A 23,629-nucleotide genomic window follows, 5' to 3' on the forward strand; every position below is an offset into this window, starting at 1 on the left:
CAGTGGTTATGCTCTCTCATTACTTCCAAATTGTCACTGACAGGCTAGTGACCATTTTTACCAATTTACATTGGCTTACTGGAACACCCTTATAATTCCCTAGTATATGGTACTGAGGTACCCAGGGTATTGGGGTTCCAGGAGATCCCTATGGGCTGCAGCATTTCTTTTGCCACCCATAGGGAGCTCTGACAATTCTTACACAGGCCTGCCACTGCAGCCTGAGTGAAATAACGTCCACGTTATTTCACAGCCATTTTACACTGCACTTAAGTAACTTATAAGTCACCTATATGTCTAACCTTTACCTGTAAAGGTTAGGTGCAAAGTTACTTAGTGTGAGGGCACCCTGGCACTAGCCAAGGTGCCCCCACATTGTTCAGAGCCAATTCACTGTACTTTGTGAGTGCGGGGACACCATTACACGCGTGCACTACATATAGGTCACTACCTATATGTAGCTTCACCATGGTAACTCCGAATATGGCCATGTAACATGTCTATGATCATGGAATTGCCCCCTCTATGCCATCCTGGCATTGTTGGTACAATTCCATGATCCCAGTGGTCTGTAGCACAGACCCTGGTACTGCCAGACTGCCCTTCCTGGGGTTTCACTGCAGCTGCTGCTGCTGCCAACCCCTCAGACAGGCAGCTGCCCTCCTGGGGTCCAGCCAGGCCTGGCCCAGGATGGCAGAACAAAGAACTTCCTCTGAGAGAGGGTGTGACACCCTCTCCCTTTGGAAAATGGTGTGAAGGCAGGGGAGGAGTAGCCTCCCCCAGCCTCTGGAAATGCTTTGTTGGGCACAGATGTGCCCAATTCTGCATAAGCCAGTCTACACCGGTTCAGGGACCCCTTAGCCCCTGCTCTGGCGCGAAACTGGACAAAGGAAAGGGGAGTGACCACTCCCCTGACCTGCACCTCCCCTGGGAGGTGTCCAGAGCTCCTCCAGTGTGCTCCAGACCTCTGCCATCTTGGACACAGAGGTGCTGCTGGCACACTGGACTGCTCTGAGTGGCCAGTGCCACCAGGTGACGTCAGAGACTCCTGCTGATAGGCTCCTTCAGGTGATAGTAGCCTTTCCTCTCTCCTAAGTAGCCAAACCCTCTTTTCTGGCTATTTAGGGTCTCCGTCTCTGGGGAAACTTTAGATAACGAATGCATGAGCTCAGCCGAGTTCCTCTGCATCTCCCTCTTCACCTTCTGATAAGGAATCGACCGCTGACCGCGCTGGAAGCCTGCAAACCTGCAACATAGTAGCAAAGACGACTACTGCAACTCTGTAACGCTGATTCTGCCGCCTTCTCGACTGTTTTCCTGCTTGTGCATGCTGTGGGGGTAGCCTGCCTCCTCTCTGCACCAGAAGCTCCGAAGAAATCTCCCGTGGGTCGACGGAATCTTCCCCCTGCAACCGCAGGCACCAAAAAGCTGCATTGCCGGTCCCTTGGGTCTCTTCTCAGCACGACGAGCGAGGTCCCTCGAATCCAGCGACGCTGTCCAAGTGACCCCCACAGTCCAGTGACTCTTCAGCCCAAGTTTGGTGGAGGTAAGTCCTTGCCTCACCTCGCTGGGCTGCATTGCTGGGAACCGCGACTTTGCAGCTACTCCGGCCCCTGTGCACTTCCGGCGGAAATCCTTCGTGCACAGCCAAGCCTGGGTCCACGGCACTCTAACCTGCATTGCACGACTTTCTAAGTTGGTCTCCGGCGACGTGGGACTCCTTTGTGCAACTTCGGCAAGCACCGTTTCACGCATCCTCGTAGTGCCTGTTTCTGGCACTTCTCCGGGTGCTACCTGCTTCAGTGAGGGCTCTTTGTCTTGCTCGACGTCCCTTCTCTCTGCAGGTCCAATTTGTGACCTCCTGGTCCCTCCTGGGCCCCAGCAGCGTCCAAAAAACGCCAAACGCACGACTTGCATGAAGCAAGGCTTGTTGGCGGCCTTCCGGTGGGAAAACACTTCTGCACGACTCTCCAAGGCGAGAGGGATCCGTCCACCAAAGGGGAAGTCTCTAGCCCTTTTCGTTCTTGCAGAAACCGCAGCTTCTTCTGTCCAGTCGAAGCTTCTTTGCACCCGCAGCTGGCATTTCCTGGGCATCTGCCCATCTCCGACTTGCTTGTGACTTTTGGACTTAGTCCCCTTGTTCCACACGTACCCTAGATTGGAAATCCACAGTTGTTGCATTGCTGGTTTGTGTCTTTCCTGCATTATTCTTCTAACACAACTTCTTTGTCCTTAGGGGAACTTTAGTGCACTTTGCACTCACTTTTCAGGGTCTTGGGGAGGGTTATTTTTCTAACTCTCACTATTTTCTAATAGTCCCAGCGACCCTCTACAAGGTCACATAGGTTTGGGGTCCATTCGTGGTTCGCATTCCACTTTTGGAGTATATGGTTTGTGTTGCCCCTATCCCTATGTTTCCCCATTGCATCCTATTGTAACTATACATTGTTTGCACTGTTTTCTAAGACTATACTGCATATTTTTGCTATTGTGTATATATATCTTGTGTATATTTCCTATCCTCTCACTGAGGGTACACTCTAAGATACTTTGGCATATTGTCATAAAAATAAAGTACCTTTATTTTTAGTATAACTGTGTATTGTGTTTTCTTATGATATTGTGCATATGACACTAAGTGGTACTGTAGTAGCTTCACACGTCTCCTAGTTCAGCCTAAGCTGCTCTGCTAAGCTACCATTATCTATCAGCCTAAGCTGCTAGACACCCTATACACTAATAAGGGATAACTGGGCCTGGTGCAAGGTGCAAGTACCCCTTGGTATTCACTACAAGCCAGTCCAGCCTCCTACATTGGTTGTGCAGTGGTGGGATAAGTGCTTGAGACTACTTACCACTCTTGTCATTGTACTTTTCATAAGAGAAAAATATACAAAACAAGGTCAGTGTATATACACATAGCCAAAAAGTTTTGCATTTCCTCTTTTTCACTCTTTTCTAAGTGCTGAAAAGTACTTCTAAACTTTCAAAAAGTTCTTAAAAGTTTAAAAAGTTTTTTCTGTCTTTCCAAAAAGTTCTGAAAACTTTTTTCTCTTTTTCTATCACTTTAACTCTCTCTAAAAAATGTCTGGCACAGGCCAAAGTGTTGATCTGTCCAAACTTGCATATGACAACCTTAGCTGGAAAAGAGCAAGGAGTCTCTGTATAGAGAGAGGTTTGAGTGTAGGGAAGAATCCTTCCTTGGAACTGTTACTTAACATGCTTAGAGAACAGGATAAGGCCATAGGTGCCCCATCTGTTGAAAAAGTACCTAATAGTTCTCAATCTGATTCAGGGACTCCCCCAGGAAAAGATTCAGGAAAGAAACTTCCTAGCCTGCCCATTACTAGACAATCTAGCATAGATGGTAATGATGATGAGCCACACCAAATAAATAGTGTTGTCTCACATCATAGCAAAAGCATATATTCTCACCATACTGGTAGTAATGTTTCTGTAAACCAAGCTGTTAGGGTGGCTTCTGTAAGGGACAGGTCTCCTTCTGTTCATTCCCATCATAGCTCTGTTTCTAGAAATGTCCCTCCCACCAACCCTGATGACAGAATGTTAGAGAGGGAACTCAATAAGTTGAGGGTGGAACAAACCAGACTGAAGCTTAAAAAGCAACAGCTGGATTTGGATAGACAGTCTTTTGAATTAGAGAAGGAAAGACAGAAGTTGGGTTTAGAAACCCATGGTGGCAGCAGCAGTATTCCCCATAGTCATCCTGCAAAAGAGCATGATTCCAGGAATCTGCACAAGATAGTTCCCCCTTATAAGGAGGGGGATGACATTAACAAGTGGTTTGCTGCACTTGAGAGGGCCTGTGTTGTACAGGATGTCCCTCAAAGGCAGTGGGCTGCTATCCTATGGCTATCATTTAGTGGAAAAGGTAGGGATAGGCTCCTTACTGTGAAAGAAAATGATGCTAACAATTTCCAAGTTCTTAAGAATGCACTCCTGGATGGTTATGGCTTAACCACTGAACAGTACAGGATAAAGTTCAGAGAGACCAAAAAGGAGTCTTCACAAGACTGGGTTGATTTTATTGACCATTCAGTGAAGGCCTTGGAGGGGTGGTTACATGGCAGTAAAGTTACTGATTATGACAGCCTGTATAACTTAATCCTGAGAGAGCATATTCTTAATAATTGTGTGTCTGATTTGTTGCACCAGTACTTGGTGGACTCTGATCTGACCTCTCCCCAAGAATTGGGAAAGAAGGCAGACAAATGGGTCAGAACAAGAGTGAACAGAAAAGTTCATACAGGGGGTGACAAAGATGGCAACAAAAAGAAGGATGGTAAGTCTTCTGACAAGGGTGGGGACAAATCTAAAAATGAGTCTTCATCAGGCCCACAAAAACACTCTGGTGGGGGTGGTGGGTCCAAATCCTCCTTTAATCAGAACAAGGAAAATAAACCATGGTGCTATTTATGTAAAATAAAAGGCCATTGGACAACAGATCCCAGTTGTCCAAAGAAAGGCACCACAGCTCCTACCACTACAACCCCTACTGCTACACCTAGTGTCCCTACTAATAGCAGTGGTGGTGGGAGCAAACCTACTAATAGCCAATCCAAGGGAGTAGCTGGGCTCACTTTTGGTAATTTAGTTGGGGTTGGTCTGATTAGGGAGACCACAGAGGCTACTTTAGTCTCTGAAGGGGCTATTGATTTAGCCACTTTGGTTGCTTGCCCCCATAACTTGGAGAAGTACAAGCAACTAACCCTAATAAATGGTGTTGAGGTCCAGGCCTACAGGGACACAGGTGCCAGTGTCACAATGGTGATTGAGAAACTGGTGCACCCTGAACAACACATACTTGGACACCAGTACCAAGTAACCGATGCTCACAACATAACACAAAGCCACCCCATGGCTGTTGTAAATCTCAACTGAGGGGGGGTAACTGGTCCAAAGAAAGTTGTGGTAGCTTCAGATTTACCTGTAGACTGTCTATTAGGGAATGATTTGGAGACATCAGCTTGGTCAGATGTGGAGTTGGAGGCCCATGCAGCAATGCTGGGCATCCCAGGGCATATTTTTGCTTTGACAAGGGCTCAGGCCAAAAAGCAAAAAGGACAGGGAAGCTTGGATCCTGGAACAATGGACCAAGTGCTCCCTAAAGCTAGGGCTAGTAGAAGCAAACCACTTCCTACTATCCCTCCCTCTACAGTGGATTCTAATTCTGAGGAAGAAGAATTCCCTCCCTGTGCAGAACCTACACCAGAGGAGCTGGAAGCAAACACTGCTGAGCTTTTGGGTGAAGGGGGGCCTGCCAGAGAGGAGCTGAGTGTGGCACAGCAAACCTGTCCCACATTAGAGGGTCTCAGACAGCAAGCTGTCAAACAGGCTAATGGGGATGTCAGTGACTCTCACAGAGTTTACTGGGAGGACAACCTCTTGTACACTGAGCATAGGGATCCTAAACCTGGAGCTGCCAGGAGATTAATGATTCCTCAGGAGTACAGAAAGTTCCTCCTAACACTGGCACATGACATTTCCTTAGCTGGGCATCTAGGACAAATGAAAACTTGGGACAGGCTTGTTCCCCTGTTTCATTGGCCTAGGATGTCTGAGGACACAAAGGAATTTTGTAAGTCCTGTGAAACCTGTCAAGCCAGTGGCAAGACAGGTGGCACCCCAAAGGCACCCCTTATCCCACTGCCTGTGGTTGGGGTTCCCTTTGAAAGGGTAGGGGTTGACATAGTTGGCCCCCTTGACCCTCCTACTGCTTCAGGCAATAGGTTTATCTTGGTGGTAGTGGACCATGCCACAAGATATCCTGAAGCAATTCCTTTAAGGACCACTACAGCTCCTGCTGTGGCAAAGGCCCTCCTGGGAATATTTTCCAGGGTGGGCTTCCCAAAGGAAGTAGTATCAGACAGAGGAAGCAATTTCATGTCTGCATACTTAAAGGCCATGTGGAAGGAGTGTGGTGTAACGTACAAGTTCACAACACCCTATCATCCACAAACAAATGGACTGGTGGAGAGATTTAATAAAACTCTCAAAGGCATGATTATGGGACTCCCTGAAAAACTCCGCAGGAGATGGGATATCCTTCTACCATGCCTCCTTTTTGCCTACAGGGAGGTACCCCAGAAAGGAGTGGGCTTCAGCCCCTTTGAGCTTCTTTTTGGACACCCTGTTAGGGGTCCACTCACACTTGTAAAGGAGGGTTGGGAACAACCTTTAAAAGCTCCTAAGCAGGATATTGTGGACTATGTACTTGGCCTCAGATCAAGGATGGCTGAGTACATGAAAAAGGCCAGTAAAAACCTTCAGGCCAGCCAAGAGCTCCAGAAGCAATGGCATGATCAGAAGGCTGTTTTGGTTCAGTACCAACCAGGGCAGAAAGTGTGGGTCTTGGAGCCTGTGGCCCCAAGAGCACTCCAAGATAAATGGAGTGGACCCCACACAATTGTTGAAAAGAAGGGTGAAGTCACCTACTTGGTTGACTTAGGCACTGCCAGGAGTCCCCTTAGGGTGCTCCATGTCAACCGCCTGAAACCCTACTATGACAGGGCTGATCTCACCCTGCTCATGGCAACTGATGAGGGACAGGAAGAAGACAGTGATCCTCTACCTGATCTCTTCTCTTCCACAGAACAAGATGCTCTTGTGGAAGGTGTAGTTTTGGCAGATTGTCTTACTGCTGAGCAGAAAGACCATTGCATAAATCTCCTAGGACAATTTTCAGAACTCTTCTCTACTGTGCCAGGCACCACTTCTTGGTGTGAGCACACTATAGATACTGGAGACAGTTTACCTGTCAAAAGTAAGATCTATAGGCAGCCTGACCATGTCAGGGACTGCATAAAGCAAGAAGTTCAGAAAATGTTGGAACTAGGAGTGGTTGAGCACTCTGGCAGTCCATGGGCTTCCCCTGTGGTACTGGTACCAAAACCCAATTCTAAAGATGGAAAGAAGGAAATGCGGTTTTGTGTAGACTATAGAGGTCTCAACTTGGTAACCAAAACTGATGCTCACCCTATACCCAGGGCAGATGAGCTTATAGATACACTGGCATCTGCCAAGTATCTAAGCACTTTTGATTTGACTGCAGGGTATTGGCAGATCAAATTATCAGAAGATGCTAAACCTAAGACTGCATTTTCTACCATTGGAGGACATTACCAGTTTACTGTAATGCCTTTTGGTTTGAAAAATGCACCTGCCACTTTTCAAAGGTTGGTGAACACAGTCCTGCAAGGGCTGGAAGCTTTCAGTGCAGCATATTTGGACGATATAGCTGTCTTTAGCTCCAGCTGGCATGATCACCTGGTCCACCTATGGAAAGTTTTGGAGGCCCTGCAAAAGGCAGGCCTCACTATCAAGGCTTCAAAGTGCCAGATAGGGCAGGGTAAGGTGGTTTATCTGGGACACCTTGTTGGTGGGGAACAGATTGCACCACTTCAGGGGAAAATCCAAACAATTATTGATTGGGTTCCCCCTACCACTCAGACTCAGGTGAGAGCCTTCCTAGGCCTCACTGGGTACTACAGGAGGTTCATTAAGAACTATGGCTCCATTGCAGCCCCTCTTAATGACCTCACATCCAAGAAAATGCCTAAAAAGGTATTATGGACAGCAAACTGTCAGAAAGCTTTTGAGGAGCTGAAGCAGGCCATGTGCTCTGCACCTGTCCTGAAAAGCCCTTGTTACTCTAAAAAATTCTATGTCCAAACTGATGCATCTGAATTAGGAGTAGGGGCAGTCCTATCACAACTTAATTCTGAGGGCCAGGATCAACCTGTTGCTTTTATTAGTAGGAGGTTGACCCCTAGAGAAAAGCGTTGGTCTGCCATTGAGAGGGAGGCCTTTGCTGTGGTCTGGGCTCTGAAGAAGTTGAGGCCATACCTGTTTGGCACTCACTTCATTGTTCAGACAGACCACAAACCTCTACTTTGGCTAAAACAAATGAAAGGTGAAAATCCTAAATTGTTGAGGTGGTCCATATCCCTACAGGGAATGGACTATACAGTGGAACATAGACCTGGGAGTAGCCACTCCAATGCAGATGGACTCTCCAGATATTTCCACTTAGACAATGAAGACTCATCAGGTCATGGCTAGTCTTATTGTCCTTCGTTTGGGGGGGGGTTGTGTAGGAAAGTACCATCTTGCCTGGCATGTTACCCCCATTTTTCACTGTATATATGTTGTTTTAGTTGTATGTGTCACTGGGACCCTGGTAACCCAGGGCCCCAGTGCTCATAAGTGTGCCTGAATGTGTTACCTGTGTAGTGACTAACTGTCTCACTGAGGCTCTGCTAATCAGAACCTCAGTGGTTATGCTCTCTCATTTCTTTCCAAATTGTCACTAACAGGCTAGTGACCATTTTTACCAATTTACATTGGCTTACTGGAACACCCTTATAATTCCCTAGTATATGGTACTGAGGTACCCAGGGTATTGGGGTTCCAGGAGATCCCTATGGGCTGCAGCATTTCTTTTGCCACCCATAGGGAGCTCTGACAATTCTTACACAGGCCTGCCACTGCAGCCTGAGTGAAATAACGTCCACGTTATTTCACAGCCATTTTACACTGCACTTAAGTAACTTATAAGTCACCTATATGTCTAACCTTTACCTGGTAAAGGTTAGGTGCAAAGTTACTTAGTGTGAGGGCACCCTGGCACTAGCCAAGGTGCCCCCACATTGTTCAGAGCCAATTCCCTGAACTTTGTGAGTGCGGGGACACCATTACACGCGTGCACTACATATAGGTCACTACCTATATGTAGCTTCACCATGGTAACTCCGAATATGGCCATGTAACATGTCTATGATCATGGAATTGCCCCCTCTATGCCATCCTGGCATAGTTGGCACAATCCCATGATCCCAGTGGTCTGTAGCACAGACCCTGGTACTGCCAAACTGCCCTTCCTGGGGTTTCACTGCAGCTGCTGCTGCTGCCAACCCCTCAGACAGGCAGCTGCCCTCCTGGGGTCCAGCCAGGCCTGGCCCAGGATGGCAGAACAAAGAACTTCCTCTGAGAGAGGGTGTGACACCCTCTCCCTTTGGAAAATGGTGTGAAGGCAGGGGAGGAGTAGCCTCCCCCAGCCTCTGGAAATGCTTTGTTGGGCACAGAGGTGCCCAATTCTGCATAAGCCAGTCTACACCGGTTCAGGGACCCCTTAGCCCCTGCTCTGGCGCGAAACTGGACAAAGGAAAGGGGAGTGACCACTCCCCTGACCTGCACCTCCCCTGGGAGGTGTCCAGAGCTCCTCCAGTGTGCTCCAGACCTCTGCCATCTTGGAAACAGAGGTGCTGCTGGCACACTGGACTGCTCTGAGTGGCCAGTGCCACCAGGTGACGTCAGAGACTCCTGCTGATAGGCTCCTTCAGGTGTTAGTAGCCTATCCTCTCTCCTAGGTAGCCAAACCCTCTTTTCTGGCTATTTAGGGTCTCTGTCTCTGGGGAAACTTTAGATAACGAATGCAAGAGCTCATCCGAGTTCCTCTGCATCTCTCTCTTCACCTTCTGATAAGGAATCGACTGCTGACCGCGCTGGAAGCCTGCAAACCTGCAACATAGTAGCAAAGACGACTACTGCAACTCTGTAACGCTGATCCTGCCGCCTTCTCGACTGTTTTCCTGCTTGTGCATGCTGTGGGGGTAGTCTGCCTCCTCTCTGCACCAGAAGCTCCGAAGAAATCTCCCGTGGGTCGACGGAATCTTCCCCCTGCAACCGCAGGCACCAAAAAGCTGCATTACCGGTCCCTTGGGTCTCCTCTCAGCACGACGAGCGAGGTCCCTCGAATCCAGCGACTCTGTCCAAGTGACCCCCACAGTCCAGTGACTCTTCAGCCCAAGTTTGGTGGAGGTAAGTCCTTGCCTCACCTCGCTGGGCTGCATTGCTGGGAACCGCGACTTTGCAGCTACTCCGGCCCCTGTGCACTTCCGGTGGAAATCCTTTGTGCACAGCCAAGCCTGGGTCCACGGCACTCTAACCTGCATTGCACGACTTTCTAAGTTGGTCTCCGGCGACGTGGGACTCCTTTGTGCTACTTTGGCGAGCACCGTTTCACGCATCCTTTTAGTGCCTGTTTCTGGCACTTCTCCGGGTGGTACCTGCTTCAGTGAGGGCTCTTTGTCTTGCTCGACGTCCCCTCTCTCTTCAGGTCCAATTTGCGACCTCCTGGTCCCTCCTGGGCCCCAGCAGCGTCCAAAAACGCCATGCGCACGATTTGCAGCTAGCAAGGCTTGTTGGCGTCCTTTCAGCGGGAAAACACTTCTGCACGACTCTCCAAGGCAAGAGGGATCCGTCCACCAAAGGGGAAGTCTCTAGCCCATTTCGTTCCTGCAGAAACCTCAGCTTCTTCTGTCCAGTCGAAGCTTCTTTGCACCCGCAGCTGGCATTTCCTGGGCATCTGCCCATCTCCGACTTGCTTGTGACTTTTGGACTTGGTCCCCTTGTTCCACAGGTATCCTAGATTGGAAATCCACAGTTGTTGCATTGCTGGTTTGTGTCTTTCCTGCATTATTCCTCTAACACGACTTCTTTGTCCTTAGGGGAACTTTAGTGCACTTTGCACTCACTTTTCAGGGTCTTGGGGAGGGTTATTTTTCTAACTCTCACTATTTTCTAATAGTCCCAGCGACCCTCTACAAGGTCACATAGGTTTGGGGTCCATTCGTGGTTCGCATTCCACTTTTGGAGTATATGGTTTGTGTTGCCCCTATCCCTATGTTTCCCCATTGCATCCTATTGTAACTATACATTGTTTGCACTGTTTTCTAAGACTATACTGCATATTTTTGCTATTGTGTATATATATCTTGTGTATATTTCCTATCCTCTCACTGAGGGTACACTCTAAGATACTTTGGCATATTGTCATAAAAATAAAGTACCTTTATTTTTAGTATAACTGTGTATTGTGTTTTCTTATGATATTGTGCATATGACACTAAGTGGTACTGTAGTAGCTTCACACGTCTCCTAGTTCAGCCTAAGCTGCTCTGCTAAGCTACCATTATCTATCAGCCTAAGCTGCTAGACACCCTATACACTAATAAGGGATAACTGGGCCTGGTGCAAGGTGCAAGTACCCCTTGGTACTCACTACAAGCCAGTCCAGCCTCCTATACCATATACTAGGGAATTATAAGGGTGTTCCAGTAAGCCAATGTAAATTGGTAAAAATGGTCACTAGCCTGTTAGTGACAATTTGGAAAGAAATGAGAGAGCATAACCACTGAGGTTCTGATTAGCAGAGCCTCAGTGAGACAGTTAGTCACTACACAGGTAACACATTCAGGCACACTTATGAGCACTGGGGCCCTGGGTTACCAGGGTCCCAGTGACACATACAACTAAAACAACATATATACAGTGAAAAATGGGGGTAACATGCCAGGCAAGATGGTACTTTCCTACAATATGGCCATGTAACATGTCTAAGATCATGGAATTGTACCCCCATTCCAAATTTGGTATTGGGGAGCCAATTTCATGCATCCTAGGGGCTCCACTGTGGACCCCCAGTACTGCCAAACCAGCTCTCTGAGGCTTGCACTGCAGCTACAGCTCCTGCCGCCTCTCAGACAGGGTTCTGCCCTCCTGGGGTCTGGGCAGCCCAGTCCCAGGAAGGCAGAACAAAGCATTTCCTCTGAGAGCAGGGTGTTAGACCCTCTCCCTTTGGAAATAGGTGTTACAGGCTAGGGAGTGGCAGCCTCCCTCAGCCTCTGGGAATGCTTTAAAGGGCACAGATGGTGCCCTCCTTGCATTAACCAGCCTACACAGGTTCAGGGGCCCCTTGTCCCCTCCTCTGGCACGAAACTGGACAAAGGAAAGGGGAGTGACCACTCCCCTGTCCATCTCCACCCCAGGGGTGGTGCTCAGAGCTCCTACAGTGTGTCCCAGACTTCAGCCATCTTGCTTTGCAAGGTGTGGGGGCACTCTGGAGGGCTTTGAGTGACCAGTGCCAGCAGGTGACATCAGAGACCCCTCCTGATAGGTCCATACCAGATAAGGTAGCCAATCCCCCTCTCAGGGCTATTTAGGGTCTCCCCTGTGGGTTCTCTTCAGATTCTGCTTGCAAGGTTCCCTCAGAAATCCTCTGCAACAACTTCAGACTCATCTGACCTCGGATCAACTACAGCCTGCTCCAAGAAACGCTGTAACTGCAACAAAGTATCTACAAGAGATTCTTTTCTTCAGCAACCTCAGCTCCAAGTCAACAACTGCAACAGTTTCCACGGTGTGCACACTCTGGGGACTCCCTATCTTCATCCTGCACCAGAAGGGCCAAATAAATCTCCCGTGGAGTGACAGAGTCACTCCCCCGCTCCAGCAGGCACCTTTCAAGACGACAACCAGTACCCTTCGACTTCTCTCACAGTGACGAGCGTGCTCCTAAGGACACAGAGGATGGACAACATCGACATAGACTGTCCTGAGGTCCTGCTGATGCAATTCAGAGGAGGTAAGACATTGCTTTCCCTGAGAGTGACGGTACTCCTGTGTACTGCGTCTTCTTCACCTCTGTGCACTATTTGCAAAATTCCTTTGTGCACAGACTGGCCCAGGTCTCCAGCACTCCATCCTGCGATGCTCAAGTCGCTGAGTTGTTCTCTGGTGGTGTGGGACCTTCTTTTGTTGTGCTGCATCAACCACATTTTGCACCTCCTTTGTCCCCAGATTCTGTGACTCCTGGGTGCGCCAGCTGCCATCCTGAGGGCTCTCTGAGGTGCTGAGAGACCCCTCTTTCACCTCACACAGAGTTGAGGCCCCCAGGTCCCTCCTGGGTCCATCCAGCGCCATTTTGATGCAAAATGCACTTTTGTCGTAGCCAAGGCTTGTTGGCAACTTCCAACACAAAATCACGTCTGCAACGATCTTCACGCCGTGGGACATCTTTTGCATTATGCAGGAAATGGCTGGCATCTTCCTAGGGTGCATTCCTGCAGTCTTCGACTAACCTGGAACTTCTTTCAACTTCTGGACTTGGTCCCCTTCCTTTGCAGGTCTTCAGATCTAGGAATCCAGCAGTTGTTCTTTGCAGACTTGGTTGGCTGCTGCAAAATCCCAATCACGAGGTGTAGTGTGTCCTAGGGAAACTTGCAGTACTTTACTCATGCTTTTCTGTGCTCCGAGGTGGGGTAATTTACTTACCTTTACTGTATTTTTACTCTCCCAGCAATTCTGCACACACTACACTTGTCTAGGGGGGAATTCGTGATTCTCATTCCACTTTCTTAGTATATGGTTTGTGTTGCCCCAGAACTATTTTCTCCCATGCATTCTATAGCATTTCCTATTGTTTGCATTTTTCTCTGACTATCTACTTGTCTAATTTTGTTGTCTAGTGTATATATTGTATGTAATACTTACCTCCAGAAGGAGTATTGTCTCTAAGATATTTTGGGTACTCTGTAACCCAAATAAATACCTTTATTTTTGGTAACATTGAGTATTGTCTTTACTTGTGTATAAGTACTGTGTAACCATAAGTGGTACTGCAGGAGCTTTGCATGTCTCCTAGTTCAGCCTAAGCTGCTCTGCTATAGCTACCTCTATCAGCCTAAGCTGCTAGACCACTACTACATTTCACTAATAAGGGATAACTGGACCTGGTATAAGGTGTAAGTACCCAAGGTACCCACTACAAACATAGCCCAGCCTCCTACAACAGGGTCTACTGGGAGGAGGGGCTCCTGTTCACTGAGGCCAGAGACCTCAAGCCTGGTGTAACCAGGAAGGTGGTAATGCCACAGATGTTGAGAGACTTCCTTCTAGCTTTATCCCGTGACATCCCCCTAGCAGAGCATCTGGATCTGAATAACACATGGTGCAGGTTTGTTAACCCCTTCTACTGGCCAGTTATGTCACAAAAAGTGAAGGACTTTTGTCAGTCCTGTCCCTCCTGCCAAGCCAGTGGCAAGGCAGGTGGGCAGTTCAATGTCCCCGTAATTCCACTACCTGTGGTTGGGGTTCCCTTTGAAGGGGTTGACATTGTTGGCCCTCTTGACCCTCCAACAGCATCAGGACGTAGATATATCTTAGTGATAGTGGATCATGCCACTAGGTATCCTGAGGCTATTCCCCTTAGGACAATCACTGCACCTGCAATTGCCAAAGCCCTCCTGGGTATCTTTACCAGGGTTGAGTTCCCTAAGAAGGTAGTAGGTCAAGGGGTCAAACGCCATGTCTGCATACTTAAAACACATGTGGCAGGACTGTGGAGTGACTTATAAATCCACTACCCCACACCATCCACAAACCAATGGGCTGGTAGAAAGGTTCAACCAGACCCTACAAGGCATGATAGGAGGGCTCCCTGAAAAGCTCAGAAGAAGATGTAATGTCCTACTTCCTAGCCTGCTACTTGCCTACAGGGAAGTGCCACAAAAGGGAGTAGGTTTTTCTCCATTTGAACTTTTGTTTGGGCACCCTGTTAGGTGGCAACTAAGTCTTATGAAGGAATGCTGGGAGAGACCTCTCAAAGAGCCCAAGATATTGTACACTATGTGCTTGGCCTACGTTCTAGAATGGCTGAGTACATGGAGAAAGCCAGCAAAAATCTTCAGGCCAGCCAAGAGTTTCAAAAGTATTGGTATGACCAAACAGCTGCTATAGTGGAGTTCCAACCAGGGCAGAATGTTTGGGTGTTGGAGCCTGTTGCTCCAGGGGCCCTCCAGGACATATTGTCTAGGCCCTACCATATTCTTCAAAGGAAAGAGGAGGTCACTTATATAGTGGACCTAGACAGTTGCACAAATCCCAAAAGGATTATACATGTCAACCGCCTAGAACCCTTTTGTGATAGAGCTGATGTGACCATGCTCATAGTTACAGATGAGGGACAGGGAGATGAGAGTAAAACTCTCCCTGATCTCCTCTCCAGCAACCCCCAAGATGGTTCTGTAGATGGAGTGGTCTTGTCAGACACCCTCTCAGAGCAACACCAGACTGATTGCAGCCAAGTCCTCAACCAGTATGCTGGGCTATTTTATTCGACCCCTGGGAAGACAAACTGGTGAACCCATGATGTGGACATTGGTGACAGCCTGCCTGTCAAAAACTCATTTACAGACAGTCTGACCATTTCAGAGAAAGCATAGAAGCTGAAGTCAAGAAAATGTTGGATTTGGGTGTCATTGACCCCTCAGAGAGCCCCTGGGCTAGCCCAGTAGTTTTAGTCTCCAAACCTCACTCCAAGGGAGACAAGAAATAAATGAGGTTTTTCTGTGAACTACAGGAGCCTCAACTCAGTAATCAAGACAGATGAACACCCAATCCCAAGAGCTCATGATCCTATTGACAGATTAGGAGCAGCCAAATATTTGAGTACTTTTGATTTAACATAAGGGCTCTGGCAGATTGTCCTGACTCCATGAGCAAAGAGAGAGGTCAGAATTCTTTACTCCTAGTGGGCATTATCAGTTCATCATTATGCCCTGTGGACAAAAGAATGAACCTGCCACTTTCCAAAGGTTAGTTAACCACGTCCTTGCAGGGCTGGAAACTTTTAGTGCAGCTTACTTAGATGAAATAGCTCTCTATAGTTCCACTTGGCAGGAGCACCCGATCCACCTTGGAAAGGTCGTTGAGGCTCTGCAAAAGGCAGGCCTCACTATCAAGGCCAGTATGGGCCAGATAGGGCAGGGAAAAGTTGTGTACTTTGGTCACCTGGTTGGCGGAGGCCAAGTGCATCCTCCACAACCCAAGATCCAGCCTATTCTGGCCTGGGAAGCTCCCACAACCCAGATACAAATATAGACAGCTATGTCAAAATGGAAAGCTGCACTAAAAGTTTCCAGTTCATCAATGACTTGGTTCATCAACCTCTGAAAGGTGGCAGATGCATTTTGCAGTCCAAAGGGCATAATAGTGAATTGATAATGTTCACTAGGAGTAGAAAATGCTGACCTCTCTTTTGCTCCGGGGGTCAGACCAATCTGCCGAGTCCCAGATGTTAAATCAAAGATACTCAGGTATTTGGCTACCCCTAATCTGTCTATGAACTCATCCACTCTTGGGATTGGGTATCACCGACACTGACTGATGTAAGTGATACTCACTGGCACTGACTGACATGAGTGATACTAACCAGCACTGACTGACATTAGTGATACTCACCAGCACTGACCAACATCAGTGATACTCACCGGCATAGACTGACATGAGTGATACTCACAAGCACTGGCTGATATAAGTGATACGCACCTGCACTGACTGCCATGAGTGATACTCACCAGTACTCACTGATATGAGTACTATTCACCGGCACTGACTGATATGAGTGATACTCACCGATACTCCTTCAGGCTGCCACAGCATAGTAAGATGTGGTTAAAGCTCACGACAGATGTGCTGGTGAAACAGTTTCTAGAGAGCCAAAGGCGTTTTAGGTGCTGGTTGATCTGGAGAGCATCTGCAAGGTCTTTGGCGCAGGCATCAGTGAGCTTGTTATTGGCTAACCTGTAGAGAGGAGACAACCATGTGACAAAGCTCTAGTGAAGTGAAGGGGTTAACAGAGGCAACACAGACAACGCCTGAGACCATCGCACCTATGGACTCTGGCAATATATACTACACCTTTCACAGCTGTGGACTCTGCAAATATATACTGCACCCTTCACACCTGTGGACTCTGACGATATATACTACACCTTAGACCATTGCACCTGTGGACTCCGGTACTATCTACTACACCAGAGACTATCGCACCTGTGGACTCTGGCGATATATACTACGCCAGAGACCATCACACCAGTGGACTCTGGGTGTATATACAACACCAGAGCCCATCGCACCTGTAAAGTCTGGCAATATATACTACATCAAGTACTATCACACCTGTGGACTCTGGCAATGTTTACTACACCAGAGACCATCACACTTGTGGAATCTGCTAATATGTACTTCACTGGAGACCATCACACCTGTGGTCTCTGACAATATTGTAGGAAAGTACCATCTTACCTGGCATGTTACCCCCATATTTCGCTGTATATATGTTGTTTAGTACTCTGAAAGTCCAGGGGCCTCTCCTGTGGTACTGGTACCAAAACCTCATTCCAAAGATGGTAAAAGGGAAATTAGATTTTGTGTTGACTACAGAGGTCTCAACCAGGTAACCAAAACTGATGCTCACCCTATACCCAGGGCAGATGAGCTAATAGATACACTGGCATCTGCCAAGTATCTCAGCACTTTTGATTTGACTGCAGGGTATTGGCAGATCAAGTTATCAGAAGATGCAAAAGCAAAAACTGCATTTTCAACCATTGGAGGCCATTACCAATTCACAGTAATGCCTTTTGGATTGAAAAATGCACCTGCCACTTTTCAAAGGTTGGTGAACACAGTCCTGCAAGGGCTGGAAGCTTTTAGTGCAGCACATCTAGATGATATAGCTGTCTTTAGCTCTAGCTGGGATGATCACCTGGTCCACCTATGGAAAGTTTTGGAGGCCCTATGTAGGAAAGTACCATCTTGCCTGGCATGTTACCCCCATTTCTCACTGTATATATGTTGTTTTAGTTGTATGTGTCACTGGGACCCTGCCAGCCAGGGCCCCCGTGCTCATAAGTGTGCCCTGTATGTGTTACCCGTGTTATGACTAACTGTCTCACTGAGGCTCTGCTATCCATAACCTCAGTGGTTATGCTCTCTCATTTCTTTCCAAATTGTCACTAACAGGCTAAGTGACCAATTTCACTAATTCACATTGGCATACTGGAACACCCTTATAATTCCCTAGTATATGGTACTAAGGTACCCAGGGTATTGGGGTTCCAGGAGATCCCTATGGGCTGCAGCATTTCTTTTGCCACCCATAGGGAGCTCTGACAATTCTTACACAGGCCTGCTACTGCAGCCTGAGTGAAATAACGTCCACGTTATTTCACAGCCATTTACCACTGCACTTAAGTAACTTATAAGTCACCTCTATGTCTAACCTTTACCTGGTAAAGGTTAGGTGCAAAGTTACTTAGTGTGTGGGCACCCTGGCACTAGCCAAGGTGCCCCCAGATAGTTCAGGGCAAATTCCCCGGACTTTGTGAGTGCGGGGACACCATTACACGCGCGCACTACACATGGGTCACTACCTATGTGTAGCTTCACAATGGTAACTCTGAATATGGCCATGTAACATGTCTATGATCATGGAATTGCCCCCTCTATGCCATCCTGGCATAGTTGGCACAATCCCATTATCCCACAGGTCTCTAGCATTGACCCGGGTACTGCCAAACTGCCTTTTCAAGGGTTTCACTGCAGCTGCTGCTGCTGCCAACCCCTCAGACAGGTTTCTGCCCTCCTGGGGTCCAGCAAGGCTTGGCCCAGGATGGCAGAACAAAGGACTTCCTCAGAGAGAGGGTGTTACACCCTCTCCCTTTGGAAAAAGGTGTTAAGGCAGGGGAGGAGTAGCCTCCCCCAGCCTCTGGAAATGCTTTCATGGGCACAGATGGTGCTCATTTCTGCATAAGCCAGTCTACACCGGTTCAGGGACCGCTCAGCCCTGCTCTGGCACGAAACTGGACAAAGGAAAGGGGAGTGACCACTCCCCTGACATGCACCTCCCCTGGGAGGTGCCCAGAGCTCCTCCAGTGTGCTCCAGACCTCTGCCATCTTGGAAACAGAGGTGCTGCTGGCACACTGGACTGCTCTGAGAGGCCAGGGCCAGCAGGTGACGTCAGGGACTCCTTCTGATAGGCTCCTTCAGGTGTTGCTAGCCTATCCTCTCTCCTAGGTAGCCAAACCCTCTTTTCTGGCTATTTAGGGTCTCTGCTTTGGGGAATTCCTTAGATAACGAATGCAAGAGCTCATCAGAGTTCCTCTGCATCTCTCTCTTCACCTTCTGCCAAGGAATCGACTGCTGACCACGCTGGAAGCCTGCAAAACTGCAACAAAGTAGCGAAGGCGACTACTGCAACTCTGTAACGCTGATCCTGCCGCCTTCTCGACTGTTTTCCTGGTGGTGCATGTTGTGGGGGTAGTCTGCCTCCTCTCTGCACTAGAAGCTCCGAAGAAATCTCCAGTGGGTCGACGGAATCTTCCCCCTGCTACAGCAGGCACGAAAGAACTGCATCACCGGTCCCCTGGGTCTCCTCTCAGCACGACGAGCGAGGTCCAAGTTTGGTGGAGGTAAGTCCTTGCCTCCCCACTGCATTGCTGGGAACCGCGTCTTTTGCAGCTACTCCGGCTCCTGTGCACTTTTCGAAGGAATACTTTGTGCACAGCCAAGCCTGGGTCCACGGCACTCTAACCTGCATTGCACGACCTCCTAAGTTGTCCTCCGGCAGCGTGGGACTCCTTTGTGCAACTTCGGGTGAGCACCGTTTCACTCCACTTCGTAGTGCCTGTTCCAGCACTTCTGCGGGTGCTGCCTGCTTCTGAGAGGGCTCCTTGTCTTGCTGGACGCCCCCTCTGTCCCCTCACGCAATTGGCGACATCCTGGTCCCTCCTGGGCCACAGCAGCATCCAAAAATCCTAAACATCGAGCTTGCAGCTAGCAAGGCTTGTTTGCGGTCTTTCGGCGGGAAAACACTTCTGCACGACTCTTCACGACGTGGGACATCCATCCTCCAAAGGGGAAGTTTCTAGCCCTTGTCGTTCCTGCAGAATCCTCAGCTTCTACTGCCTAGTAGCAGCTTCTTTGCACCCACAGCTGGCTTTTTCTGGGCATCTGCCCACTCTCGACTTGATCGTGACTTTTGGACTTGGTCCCCTTGTTCCACAGGTACTCTAGTCTGGAAATCCATCGTTGTTGCATTGCTGGTGTTGGTCTTTCCTGCAGTATTCCCCTATCACGACTTATGTGCTCTTTGGGGAACTTCAGTGCACTTTGCACTCACTTTTCAGGGTCTTGGGTTGGGCTATTTTTCTAACCCTCACTGTTTTCTTACAGTCCCAGCGACCCTCTACAAGGTCACATAGGTTTGGGGTCCATTCGTGGTTCGCATTCCACTTTTGGAGTATATGGTTTGTGTTGCCCCTATCCCTATGTGCTCCCATTGCATCCTATTGTAACTATACATTGTTTGCACTGTTTTCTATTGCTATACTGCATATTTTTGGTATTGTGTACATATATCTTGTGTATATTTGCTAACCTCATACTGAGGGTACTCACTGAGATACTTTGGCATATTGTCATAAAAATAAAGTACCTTTATTTTTAGTATATCTGTATATTGTGTTTTCTTATGATATTGTGCAAGTGACACTAGTGGTACTGTAGGAGCTTCACTCGTCTCCTAGTTCAGCCTAAGCTGCTCTGCTAAGCTACCTTTTCTATCAGCCTAAGCTGCTAGACACCCCTATACACTAATAAGGGATACCTGGGCCTGGTGCAAGGTGTAAGTACCCCTTGGTACTCACTACAAGCCAGTCCAGCCTCCTACATTGGTTGGTGCAGCGGTGGGATAAGTACTTTGCAACTACTTACCACTTTTGTCATTGTTCTTTTCATAAGAGAAAAATATACAAAACAAGTTCAGTGTATGTACACCTAACCAAAAAGTTTTGCTTTTTCCTTTCACTTCTTTTCTAAGTGCTGAAAAGTACCTCTAAACTTTCTAAAAAGTTCTTAAAAAGTTTAAAATGTTTATTTTTCTGTCTTTCAAAAAGTTCTGAAAAGCTTTTTCTCACTTTTTCTATCACTTAAACACTTTCTAAAATGTCTGGCACAGGCCAAACTGTTGATCTGTCCAAACTTGCTAATGATCACCTTAGCTGGAAAGGAGCAAGGAGTCTCTGTCTAGAAAGAGGTTTAAGTGTAGGGAAGAATCCCTCTAGAGAACTGTTGGTTAATATGCTTGTTGAACAGGATAAGGCCAGAGGTGGCACTTCTGTTGAAAAGTTAGCTGATGGTTCCCAATCTGATCCTGGGGCACCCCTAGCAAAAGATTTAGAAGGGAAACTTCATAGCCTGCCCATTAGCAGACAACCTAGCATAGCTGGTACTGATGTAGAACCACATCATACAGATAGTGTGGTCTTACATCACAGTAAGAGTATTCATTCTCATCATAGTAGAAGTGCTGTTCCTGTTAGCCAAGCTGTTAGGGTGCCATCTGTTAGGGTCTCCTTCTGTACATTCTCACCATACTTCTGTTTCAAGGCATGCCCCAGCCACCCACCCTGATGACAGAGTGTTAGAAAGGGAGCTCAATAGATTGAGAGTGGAAGAATCCAGGCTGAAGCTCAAGAAGCAACAGCTGGATTTAGATAGGCAGTCCTTAGAAATTGAAAGAGAAAGACAGAAAATTGGGTTGGAAACCCATGGTGGCAGCAGCAGTATTCCCCATAGTCATCCTGCAAGAGAGCATGATTCTAGGAATCTGCACAAGATAGTTCCCCCTTACAAGGAGGGGGATGACATTAACAAGTGGTTTGCTGCACTTGAGAGGGCCTGTGTTGTACAGGATGTCCCTCAAAGGCAGATGGCTGCTATCCTATGGCTATCATTTAGTGGAAAAGGTAGGGATAGGCTCCTTACTGTGAAAGAAAGTGATGCCAATAATTTCAAAGTTCTTAAGAATGCACTCCTAGATGGTTATGGCTTAACCACTGAACAGTACAGGATGAAGTTCAGAGAAACCAAAAAGGAGTCTTCATAAGACTGGGTAGACTTTGTTGACCATTCAGTGAAGGCCTTGGAGGGGTGGTACATGGCAGTAAAGTTACTGATTATGAAAGCCTGTATAACTTAATCCTGAGAGAGCATATTCTTAATAATTGTGTGTCTGATTTGTTCCACCAGTACCTGGTGGACTCTGGTCTGACCTCTCCCCAAGAATTGAGAAAGAAGGCAGACAAATGGGTCAGAACAAGGGTGAACAGAAAAGTTCATACAGGGGGTGACAAAGATGGCAAGAAGAAGGATGGTAAGTCTTCTGACAAGGGTGGGGACAAATCTAAAAATGAGTCTTCATCAGGCCCACAAAAACACTCTGGTGGGGGTGGTGGGCCCAAATCCTCTTTTAATCAAAACAAAGAAAATAAACCATGGTGCTATTTATGTAAAGTAAAAGGCCATTGGACAACAGATCCCAGTTGTCCAAAGAAAAGCACCAAGCCTCATACCACTACAACCCCTACTGCTACACCTAGTGTCCCTACTAATAGCAGTGGTGGTGGGAGCAAACCTACTAATAGCCAATCCAAGGGAGTAGCTGGGCTCACTATTGGTAACTTAGTTGGGGTTGGTCTAATTAGGGAGACCACAGAGGCTGTGTTAGTCTCTGAGGGGGCTATTGATTTAGCCACCTTGGTTGCTTGTCCCCTTAACATGGATAAGTACAAGCAACTACCCCTAATAAATGGTGTTGAGGTTCAGGCCTACAGGGACACAGGTGCCAGTGTTACAATGGTAATAGAGAAACTGGTCCACCCTGAACAACACCTACTTGGTCACTAGTACCAAGTAACCGATGCTCATAACAACACCCTTAGCCACCCCATGGCTGCTGTGAATCTCAACTGGGGGGTGGGGGTTACTGGCCCAAAGAAAGTTGTGGTTGCCTCAGATTTACCTGTAGACTGTTTATTAGGAAATGATTTAGAGACATCAGCCTGGGCAGAAGTGGAGTTGGAGGCTCATGCAGCAATGCTGGGCATTCCAGGGCATATTTTTGCTTTGACCAGGGCTCAGGCCAAAAAGCAAAAAGGACAGGGTGACTTGGATCCTGGAAGAATGGAACAAGTGCTCCCTAAAGCTAGGGCTAGTAGAAGTAAATCACTACCTACTATCCCTCCCTCTACAGTGGATTCTACTTCTGAGGAAGAAGAATTCCCACCCTGTGCAGCACCTACACCAGAGGAGCTGGAAGCAGACACTGCTGAGCTTTTGGGTGAAGGGGGGCCTGCCAGGGAGGAGCTGAGTGTGGCACAGCAGACCTGTCCCACATTAGAGGGTCTAAGGCAGCAAGCTGTCAAACAAGCAAATGGGGATGTCAGTGACTCTCACAGAGTTTACTGGGAGGACAACCTCTTGTACACTGAAGCAAGGGATCCAAACCCTGGAGCTGCCAGGAGATTGGTGATTCCTCAGGAGTATAGAAAGTTCCTCCTAACTCTAGCCCACAACATTCTCTTAGCTGGACATTTGGGGCAAATGAAAACTTGGGACAGGCTTGTTCCCCTGTTTAATTGGCCTAGAATGTCAGAGGACACAAAGGAATTTAGTAAGTCCTGTGAAACCTGTCAAGCCAGTGGAAAGACAGGTGGCACTCCAAAGGCACCCCTTATTCCACTGCCTGTGGTTGGGGTCCCCTTTGAAAGGGTAGGGGTTGACATAGTTGGCCCCCTTGACCCTCCTACTGCTTCAGGCAATAGGTTTATCTTGGTGGTAGTGGACCATGCCACCAGATATCCTGAAGCTATTCCTCTAAGGACCAATACAGCTCCTGCAGTGGCAAAGGCCCTCCTGGGAATCTTTTCCAGGGTGGGCTTCCCAAAAGAGGTGGTATCAGACAGGGGAAGCAATTTCATGTCTGCTTACTTTAAGGCCATGTGGAAGGAGTGTGGTGTGACATACAAGTTCACTACACCCTATCATCCACAAACAAATGGACTGGTGGAGAGATTTAACAAAACTCTCAAAGGCATGATTATGGGACTCCCTGAAAAACTCCACGGGAGATGGGATATCCTT

At 47.9% G+C, this 23,629-nt stretch overlaps 1 protein-coding gene across 1 annotated transcript in view; it reads right to left on the bottom strand.

The window, feature by feature from the left end:
- Window positions 1-23,629, bottom strand: part of LOC138252717 (NACHT, LRR and PYD domains-containing protein 3-like) — a 458,845-nt gene that overhangs the window by 195,929 nt on the left and 239,287 nt on the right. Inside the window, exon 7 of the mRNA XM_069205762.1 lies at window positions 16,276-16,443. Coding sequence (XP_069061863.1) covers window positions 16,276-16,443 — 168 coding nt within the window. The remainder of the gene's footprint in view (window positions 1-16,275; window positions 16,444-23,629) is intronic.

This window comes from Pleurodeles waltl, chromosome 1_2, assembly GCF_031143425.1.
Source record: "Pleurodeles waltl isolate 20211129_DDA chromosome 1_2, aPleWal1.hap1.20221129, whole genome shotgun sequence".
NCBI lineage: Eukaryota > Metazoa > Chordata > Amphibia > Caudata > Salamandridae > Pleurodeles > Pleurodeles waltl.